At 60.9% G+C, this 10,455-nt stretch overlaps 1 protein-coding gene across 5 annotated transcripts in view; it reads left to right on the forward strand.

Moving 5' to 3' along the window:
* The window catches only part of KCNQ2 (potassium voltage-gated channel subfamily Q member 2), a 60,011-nt gene extending 58,998 nt beyond the window's left edge, over positions 1-1,013 (forward strand). For 4 of the 5 annotated variants that reach the window (XM_004370177.1, XM_004370176.1, XM_004370179.1 and 1 more), the window contains one exon: positions 291-1,010. In XM_004370177.1, coding sequence (XP_004370234.1) covers positions 291-1,010 — 720 coding nt within the window. Of the gene's footprint in view, positions 1-290 lie in introns of all 5 variants that reach the window. The other variant, XM_012558848.1, reaches the window with a different exon arrangement.
* Positions 1,014-10,455: the final 9,442 nt, after the last annotated feature.

A 10,455-nucleotide genomic window follows, 5' to 3' on the forward strand; every position in this document is an offset into this window, starting at 1 on the left:
TGGGGGTGCTGCGGGGGCTCACGGGGAGGCTGCTGCGGGAGCTCACGGGGGTGCTGCGGGGGCTCACGGGGGTGCTGTGGGGCTCACGGGGGTGCTGTGGGGCTCTGCAGGGAGGCCCTGGGCTCCCGGGGTTTCTGCTTTTCCTTCCTTGCCTGGGATGGAGCCGCTGGGTGCCCCGCAGGGTCAGGCTGAAGCTACCTCTATAGAACTTGCGGGAAACCCCACCCGGCTGGGCTCCCCCTGCCTTCCACCTCCAGGGGCAGCCACCTGATGCAGCCCCCTCCGCCCAGGTGCTGTCCATGGAGAAGAAGCTGGACTTCTTGGTGAATATCTACATGCAACGCATGGGCATCCCCCCGGCCGAGACCGAGGCCTACTTTGGGGCCAAGGAGCCGGAGCCGGCACCGCCCTACCACAGCCCCGAGGACAGCCGCGAGCACCTGGGCAAGAATGGCTGTATCATCAAGGTGGTTCGCTCCGCCAGCTCCATGGGCCAGAAGAACTTCGCGGCACCGCCTGCCGCGCCCCCCACCCCGTGCCCACCTTCCACCTCATGGCAGCCGCAGGGCTGCCCACGCCAGGGCCCCGGCTCCTCGCCTGTGGGGGACCCCGGTGCGCTGGTGCGCATCCCGCCCCCACCCACCCACGAGCGCTCGCTGTCCGCCTACAGCGGGGGCCACCGGGCCAGCTCAGAGTTCCTGCGGCACGAGGATGTGGCCCGGCCCCCCGAAGGCGGCCTGCGGGACAGCGACACATCCATCTCCATCCCGTCCGTGGACCACGAGGAGCTGGAGCGCTCCTTCAGCGGCTTCAGCATCTCCCAGTCCAAGGAGCAGCTGGATGCACTGGGCTACGCGGCCGTGGCGCCGTGCGTCAAGGTCAGGCCCTACATCGCCGAGGGCGAGTCGGACACGGACTCTGACCTGTGCACTCCATGTGGGCCTCCGCCACGCTCGGCCACCAGCGAGGGCCCCTTCGGCGACCTGGGCTGGGCCGGCTCCCGGAAGTGAGGCCACGTGGCCGGCTGCCACCCCGCCAGCTCTGCGCTGAGGTTGCCAGGAGGACCCGTTTCTCAGAGTCTGTGGGCCGGGGAAGACCACCCTGCTGTGGTCTGGCTCTTACGGAGCTGGGGGTGGGAAAGGGCTCGGACGCCGCCCAACAAGGCTTTACCAGCTCCCGTTTCCAACAAGGGCCGAGGGCTGCCGGGCATCGAGGCCCCAGGAGCCTGTGTGGCTGCCGGCCAGCCCGTGTCTCTCTGCTGTGGGGCTGGAGGGGCGGCTGGGGTGAGGAGCAGGTCTGGGTGCAGTGGGCAGCGAGGGGCAGGCCTTTCCCACTGGGGTTCTTCCCAGTAGACGACCGGCCGCCCGGAGGCCTGAGTGGGGGGACAGTGGGTGCCAGCTGTGTCAGACCTGGGTCTCCGACTTCCCTGGGCAGGGATGAGCCAGCCCTGTGTGTCCCTCCGTCCCTGCTCTGCCCTGGTGAGGCGTCGCTACCTGCCTTCAGGTGTCCCGTCTGTGAAGCTACCGGTCAGCACCTTCTCCATCCCCCCCTGTCCCTGAGGGGTCCATAGTGGAAACTGCCCAGAGTCCGTGGCCCTGGGGTCCTGGAGCAGAGGAGCGCCCAGGCCTTGGGACCAGACTGGAGCCACACAGTGACCCTCTGACATCCGCCCGTGACCTTTCTCCTGGGAAGGGGGTACTCCCAGCTCTACAGGCACCTGAAGGGGGGACCCTCGGGGGCTCAGCTGCCTGGGGCCGCAGGCTCTGGGGGGAACCAGTGGCACCAGGGAGGTGGAGGGCCAGGCACCGCCTTCGTCCTCTTTGTCTCTGATTGCATGGAGTAGCGGTTGAGGGGCAGCCACGACCTCGATAAAGACCTACCACAGAAGGGGAAAGCTCTGAGAGGGCAGTGTGCGTCCGGGGTCCTGGGGCCGGGTGGGCAGGGTGCAGGTGGAAACATTCTCAGCTGCCTGGTGGTCTGGGGCCTGCCCTGGCCACCACATGGACAGGGACCGTAGACACCTATCCTTACCCGGGGCCCCGCCCATCTGCTCCTGTAGACACCCTGACAGGACCTGGGGGAAGGCGATGCTGTCACCAGTTGGGACCAGGCTCCAGAGTGCCAGGCCGGTCTCCCCCACACCATCGGGAGGTGGGGCTTGCCCAGCCTTTCCCCCCAGGATGTCCCTCCTAGTGACCGTACCCTCCCTTCCCCTGGTCCAGCCCTGGATGTGCCTGCTGGGTGCCATGTGGAGGCCACCCCGGGCACTTCCTGGGCCTCTCAGCATGAGAGTCAGAACTGCCCATTCCTCCCTCCCCACCTGTGGCCGGGCCTCTCATGCTGGCCCTGTCGTCAGTGTCAAGGGAGCACCCACATTTGCAGTGGTAGAAACTGCAGGGCTGGGGACCTGGTGGTCCCTGAAGCCAGTGACCCGTCCTGATGAATTTGAGGCAGGTGCCAGGCTGAGGCGAGCCTGCCACCCCACGCAGCCAACACCCCAAGAACACTGAGAAGAACTGCATGCTGTTCCTCACAACACTGTTTTAAATCAGTTCTGACTTGAGCCTGCGTGGCCCTGTGGACAGCCTGTGGCTGGAGTCCTCCTTGCCACTGGGGAGGGTCTGGAGAGCAGCTGCCAGGAGTCAGATGACGTGGCTCTGGGGGGACCTGGGCACTCAGGGCTTTTGGGAAGCAGAGTCAGCAGCGGGCCACTGAGCCCCACGCCTACCCCTAGCCATCAGGGCACCCCAGATCCTGCCCCATCCTGCCTGATTCTGCCGCATTCTGAGGGATCCGCCCTGATCCAACTGGATCTCCCCATCCCAAAGGATCCCGCCCCATCCCAAGGCAACCTGACTCCACCCCACCCTTGCCCCGTCCAGCTGCAGGACGCCTGTCTGCTGGCTGCTCTGCCCTGTGTCCCGAGCTTGCCCCGGGGGCGCCAGGGTCGGGAGTGAGCGCTGGGCCACAGAGACAGCACAACAGGACCACCCTGGCCTCTCTGTGCACACCCCCTTGAGTCTCTTGCCCTTGGACCCTGAAGTGGTGGAAGATCCCCTGCAGTATGGACACCATCAGGCACTTCCTTTGGCTGATACATGTGGCCAGGCAGGCTGGGCGGCCCCTCCTGTCACCAACTCCCTCAGGGCAAGGCTGAGGCCAGGCCTGAGCCCCCACTGCCCTCCCATCACGGGCAGGGGGACGGTTTGATCTCGGTCACCCTGGCTCTGGGACCCTGGGAGGAAGAGGAGGTGTGTGTCCAGTCACACACTCCTCTGTGCCCTGCGTTCCTGGGGACAGGAGTTGTGGTCCCTGGTCTGCAGAGCTGCCCAGCCATACAGGGGTATTTGGGCGAGGACCCTGGTCGCTGGTTCAAGGCTGGTGCCAGGCCAGGCCACGCGAGTCTCACTTAGGGTGCAGCCTTTTGCCCCTGGAGAGAGAAGGTGTACAGCTCCTTTTATGGGGTGGTCTGGGGCCGTTTGGGGAGACTGTGGGAGGAACCTCCCTCTTGGGGCCTGCAACCCTGACCCAGGGCCTGGCCAGGATGTCTCCCCACAGCGCCCACCTGCTGCCCCTGGGTCCCCGTCTTCAGAGAAGAGAAAGGAAAGAGACTGGAGGCTTTCGGGTAGGCTGCTGGGCTCCCTTGGGGTGTGTGTGTGACATGAGCGTGCCCATCTTCATGGAACTGAGAGCCCAGCAGCCACCCCATGGCAGATGCGGCAGACATTTCTTGAGACAAGTGTATTTGTTAGAGCGCGCTCCCCCATGCTGTCGCCCGCACACACACACACGCCGACACACGTACAGATGCACACGCAGTACAAGGCACACATGATCTTGTGCACGCATACATGCACGTACACACCATGCACATGCTCAGGCACACTGCACATACACACGTACTCAATGTACTCACACACACATAACATTCATACACATACTCATTCACACGTACTTACACACACATACTCATATGCACACGTACTCACACACATACATACATGTACTCACATACACACATACTCACACACACGTACTCACACACACATGTACTCACACATACAGGTACACACTGTGTCCCTGACTTTGACAGGCTTTTGTCTCTGACTCTTCCCCTTGTTGCCCCGCCAGCTTGAAGCTGCCTAGGGAGGAAGCCCCACAGAATGAATGATTTTAGCAGTTGTAGGTGGCACTGGAATGTTGGCGCACCCCGGAGGTGGGGTCCTGGCCACCCTGGCTACTAGGCAGAGGGCCCACCTGGCTGTCCCAGCAGTGCTGGTTCCCCGAAAGCCCAAAGGCAGCTCAGTGGGGGCAGGGAGGCCTCATGCCGTGTGGGGTCCCCTGTCTGCCACTGCTGTCAGCCAGAGCGGATGCTGCCGCCAGCTCCCTGGGCCCTCCCTGGACACTGGTCATCCCTGTCACCCCCGGACCCCGCCCCAAGCTTCTGTGGTGCCTCTGGCATTTTCTGGTCCAGCATCTCCCTCTGACCTGGTAGACTCACAGGGTGGAGCATCTAGGAGGGTGGAGGCCGATCCCTCTCCTCCCCGACATGGGGCCCCACCTAGAGGCTGGCCAGGTGTACAGCGCCAGGTTGCCCTCTTGGTGGCACCCCCACCCCGAGGGGGCTTGCCTCAAACCTGTTTGGAGGCTCGAGAGTCACCCAGGCTCTGGGACCCAGCAATTCACAGCCCCAGCCACCCCCCAGCCCCTGCAGGACTCCACCCACTGAGGCCTCCTCCATAGAGGGGTGCATGCGATGAAAACCCTGGAACCTCCCTCTTCAACTCTGTGTGAATCACCCGGACTTTCTGCCCAAGGAAGCCCCTCACCACTTCACTGATTGGCTCAGTTATTTAAGACCACCTCTCCTGCAGCTCAGCTGGAGCCTGCGATGGAGTCGAGGTGCTAACACAGGTGGCCCCTGGGAATGGAGAGGAAACCCCTTTTCTTGCCTGCCCCCACATTCAGGAGACCCCCTTAAGGCGTGCACCCTGCCTTCCTGTCAAGGAAGGAAAACCCTCTGTGGGAAGAAAGTGGGCTCTGAGGTATTTGTAAAACCCTTTGCAGAAAGCCCAGTGGGCGAGCGGCTGCGGGAGGGTCTTTGTAGAACCCCTGATATTCCTGTCCGTTTCACACTCACAGAGCTGTAAATAGTGTACAAAATGGTGACCGTGGGCCCCCCAGGTCTCCCGACACAAAATCAAAATGATTTGAAACACCTCAGGCTTCACAGACCCCTTCTTAAGCAGTGGGGTGAGGAGGGCAGTGTGGCGGGTAAGGATCTGTTCTGCAGGGGAGAACTCGGGGTCTGGGGCACTCTGCACCAGCCATGGCCTGCGCAGCCCCCCAGCCCGGTGGTGAGGCTTGGTGCTCCCACCCCTGTGCAGACTGGTACCTTTTCCTGGCGGTCGCTGTCCTCACATGATCATCAGCTGCCTGCATCCATGCTGTGGACAGGCCTGACCTCCATGCTCCCTGGCCCCCGAGTCACCTCTCTAAGGTCGTCTGCTTGTTTGGAATGTGGGGCCCGTCCTGGGGCTGGGTGAGGAGGGCTCGGGCGGGTGGGCCACCTCTTCCCCTTCGGGTGCAGATCCGAAGGCAGGTGAGCTGGAGCTGTACGGCTGTTGCAGGCCCGTGCTCCCTCATTCCCCTCCAAGGGGCAGCTCCACCTGGGGCCTAGACAAGCACTAATAGAGGGAAAAATTGCCAGGAGGGCTTCCTGAAGGAGGTGGTGTGAGGGGGTGAGGCCAGAGAGACCTGAAGAAGCCCACGCCAAGGAGACCCCACATCCCCAGGAGCGTGAGCAGGGACTTTGCTGACTTGGGCCACCCTGTTGGGGTGGGGCTAATAGCAGGCCCTGAGAGGAGGTGAGCTGGAAGGAGGGAAACTTCTGGAAGCCGCAGAGTGGGGCGCAAGCACAGTGCTCCTTGGGAGGAGCAGTCTTTTCTAGAGAGTTTAACGGCGCCCCAAGGGGAGCCCTGGTGGCGCAGTGGTAAAGAGCTCCGCTGCTAATCAAAAGGTAGGCAGTTCAAATCTATCAGCTGCTCCTTGGAAACCCCATGGGACGGTTCTACTCTGTTCTATAGGGTCACTATGAGTTGGAATTGACTCAGTTTGGGTTTTGGGTTTGAGGGGCTTCAGGGGCGTTGAGGAACTTGTCTGGGGGACTCGGCGCTGGTGCCCCAGCAGCCTCCAGCCGATGAGGACACCGCGTGTGCCTGAGGCCACCCCAGCGACCCTTGGTAGGTCGGCTGCCAGGAGGCTGCCCCGTGGGCTGAAGTCTGGTGTCCCGCTCTGACTGGGTCTGATGAAGTCATTGCCTTACCACACGCTGATGGAGATTTCGAGGTCACCTCCACGCCCCGTGGGGCAGAGTCCTGGCCAGCTTGCCCCTGGATGTCTGGGCTGTGTGGACACCCAGCTCTGCAGCGTCCTCCCAGTAGGGGGCCTGCGAGAACCAGCTCCAGAGGTCTGCAGCCTTCTGGGAGCACCCAGACAGGGGTGGGGCCCCACAGGCGCCCCACACCATGACGCACACGGACTTCTCAGCCAGTGTCTTGCTGGGAACACCTTCTGCCTAGATCGTCCCGGCCACACACGCTTGTGCACACCTGTCACAAGCGTATCCGCACCCCTTGTGCACACGTGTCCATGCCCTCACACACGTGTCTGCATTCCTCGTACACGTGTGTCCACACTCCTCACACACGTGTGCTGCGCCCCATGTACATTGCAGCCTGGTCATCCGCGCCACGCAGGCAGCTCTGCTTCTTCCCATCTGCGCGTTGCCTTGGCTGTTTTGCACTTTTGTTCACGCTCCAAAGAATACTTCGTATGCCTTCGTTACTGCCGTGTACTTTTCACGTTTTGTATGTACTGAGCGTCACCCCCTCGTCTTGGTGAACGTGTCACCTGTACAGCCCATCTCACTCTGCACCTGTGCATTTTCTAGGGATAGACGCCCAGGGAATGAACTCTCGTTTTCTAACAGATTAGGAGCTCGCTCGCCCGAGTCACTGGCAGCAGCGCTTCGTGGAGGGACCGGCGCAGGGCACGCAGACCTGCGGACGGGGTGTTCTGCGTGGGGACGTGCTCAGACGCTGTGACCTGTGTACTTAGTAAACACAGTGACTCCACCAAGAGCGTGGCCTCCTCACTGTTGCGTGCTGCCATGGGGCCCCTGGTGTGCGGGGGTGGGCTGAAGGTGGGGAGCAGGCAGGGGAGTGGGCAGTGACAGGTCCCCTGGACTGAGACACCACCCTATGTTTCCACAGGGCCCCTGACACTCTGGGGGTCAGCTGAGACTGCCGTAACCAAGTATCACAGACCGGGAGGCTTAAAACAACCAGCGATTATTCTCTCCCAGTTCTGGAGGTCAGAAGTCCCAAGTCAGGGTGTCAGGGGCCATGCTCCTCCGGAGGCTCTCGGGGAGGATCCTTCCCTGTGTCTTCCGGCTTCTGGTGGCTCCAGGTATCCCTTGGCTTGTGGCCGCATGACACCGTCTTCTCCATGTGTCTTCTAGGACACTTGCCATTGGATGTAAGACCCCCCTGGATCATCCAGGAGGATCTCATCACGAGATCCTTAATCACATCTGCAAAGATCTTTCTCCCCAGGTCCTTGTTCCACCCAGCGGAAAGGGCCTGGGAGGAAGGGCTCACCCTTCTCTTTAAGGTACTGTGTGAAGTTGCCCACATGGCCTCCGCTCACATTCATTAGCCAGAACTTGGCCACAGTCAGGAAGAAAGACTGGGAAATGCACCATTACAGGGGATTGATCCAGGGCCTATCTGGGGTGTCTGATTAACCCAGCTAAATCAGGGCCTCTCTTGCCCTCTCCCTCAGCCTGCCTGTTGTGGGTTGGATTGTGTCCCCCAAAAATATGTGTTGCAAATCTTAACCCCTATAGCTGTAGAAAGGAGTCCTACTATGCACTGGACTGCTAACCCGAAGGTCAGAGGTTTGAACCCACCAGCTGCTCTACGGGAGAAAGATGTGACAGTCTGCTTCTCTACAGATTTACAGCCTTGGAAACCCTGTGGGGCAGTTCTACTCTGTCCCATAAGATCACTATGAGTCGGAATTGACTTGATAGCAACAGGTATTAATAAGGACATGGGGAGACGGCTACTGGGGACACCACCAGACCCAGGCTCTACACACAGTAAGGCCTAGTTCTGCAGATAGTAGGTCCCAGTTCTGCAGATAGTAGGTCCCAGTTCTGCACATAGTACAGCCTAGTTCTGTGCACAGTAAGGCCCAGTTCTGCACACAGTAGAGCCCAGTTCTGCACAAGGAGGGCCCAGTTCTGCACACAGTAGGGCTCACATGGTTCTGCACACAGTGGGGCTCACATGGCTCTGCACACAGTAGGGCCCAGTTCTGCACACAGTAGGGTCTAGTTCTGCACACAGAAGGGCCCAGTTCTGTGCACAGTAGGGCTCACGCAGCTCTGCACACAGTAGGGCCTAGTTCTGCACACAATAGGACTCACGTGTCTAGGGCTGGACGCTGGCTGCAGAATGTCAGAGGAGGGGAGAGCAGGGCAGGCCAGGAGTCTTCATGGGTACTGCTCCAGAGCAGGCGAGTCTGGGTACCCCCACCTTGCATTCAAGGCTCTCTGCGACTCTCACCACATGCACGCCCGGGTCTGTCCCTGCCCAGCCCAGGCCCAGCCCCAGAGGCATATGCCAGCGTTACCAAGCACTTGCCAAGTGCTGCATTGAGCTCTGACTCTGACCTGCCACTCCATGTCAGTGTTACCACAGCCCGCTAGGTGGCACCATCCGTCACCCCGTTTCACAAGGTGGGGGAGTTTAGACCTAGGAAGTTGGGGGGACGTTGGAGGGTCCCTGATCGGTGGGTGAGTGGGGTAGCCGGGACGTGAACCTAGACTCCTGACTCCAGAGCCCACCTCACATACACAGCCGGGTCCACGCCGTCCACACTGCGCCCAACTCAGCCTCCCCTGAGGCTCATGACCTGGAGCTGCATACTGCTGGTCGCCTGGGTCCTTTGGGCCTCCTGTCCAGCCAGGAACCTGGGGTCCAGTGTGGCGTGGAGATGGTGGAGCCTGCAGATGGTTTGTGAGAGGTCAGCGCAGTGGGCGGGGAGGAGGGCAGCTGCTTCCAGATGAACGTCGGGGCACCGGGGGGGACACCGGGGTGGGGGCGCCGGGGTGAGGTATGTAGATGGGGCACGGGGCAACGTGAAGCTCCTCACCACTCACCAAGGTATAATAAACTTGGCATGTTTATGGGGCAACAGGGCCCCCACTGGGAGCCAACGGGGTGGGGGTGGGTGGGAGGTGAGGGCAGAGCCCTGGGGGGTTCCGGCTGGGAGAGCAGCCACTCCAGACCCTGCAGCATCTGTCTTAGGATCTTGCTCTGCAGAGGTCCAAGTTCCCCTCCCTGGTGAGCTGGCCACAGTGGGGGGCGGGTGTCATAGACTGAATTGTGTCCCCCCAAAGTATCTGTCAACTTGACTAGGCCAAGATTCCCAGTATTGTGCGATTGTCCACCAATTTGTCATCTGATGTGATTTTCCCACGTATTATAAATCCTACCTTTAAGATGTTAATGAGGCAGGATTAGAGGCAGTTATGTTAATGAGGCAGGACTCAATCTACAAGGTTAGGTTGTGTTTTAAGCCCATCTCTTTTGAGATATAAAGAGAGAAGCCAGCAGAGAGACAGGGGGACCTCACACCACCAAGAAAGTAGTGCCAGGAGCAGAGCACGTCTTTTGGACCCAGGGTCCCTGTGCTGAGAAGCTCCTAGACCAGGGGAAGATTGACGGTGAGGACATTGCTCCAGAGCCAGCAGAGAGAAAGTCTTCCCCTGGAGCTGCCCTGAATTTGGGCTTCTAGCTTCCTAGACTGTGAGAGAATGAACTTCTGAGTGTTAAAGCCATCCACTCGTGGTATTTCTGTTACACCAGCACTGGATAACTAAGACAGGAGGGTGCCCCAAAAGATGCACAAGCACCCCAGGCTGTGAGCCCCCTGTCCATGCGCTCAACCCTTCTCGCCCCTTCCTGGGTCCCTAAGAGTGGGCAGCTGTGCCCAAGACGCCCATGAGATGGCAGCACTCACTCAGAGGAGAGGCTGTGCGGGGCCCTGGAGAAGGGATATGCCCGACCCAGCCCTGCAGCCCTGTCCAGGTAGACCACACCTGCCTACCTGAGCTCGTGGCCTGGGTCCCCATCAAGCTGGGAGTGAATCAGGGCATGGAGTGGGCACAGCCCCCAATGGGGAGGTCAGGGCGACCGAGGGTGGAGGGACGCCCCAGGAAGGATACTCCTGGCCGAGGGGCCATTGGGTGGAGACAGATAAGGGCCGCCTGTGTCTGGGGGTGCTGCAGGGAGGGTCCCGGGTGGACTCCGGAGGCAGGCCCACGTACAGGGCAGGTGGACTCAACTCTAGGGGTGGGGGTGGGATGGAGGGAAGTGGGAGTGG

This window comes from Trichechus manatus, unplaced genomic scaffold (genome assembly GCF_000243295.1).
Source record: "Trichechus manatus latirostris isolate Lorelei unplaced genomic scaffold, TriManLat1.0 scaffold00008, whole genome shotgun sequence".
Lineage (NCBI taxonomy): Eukaryota > Metazoa > Chordata > Mammalia > Sirenia > Trichechidae > Trichechus > Trichechus manatus.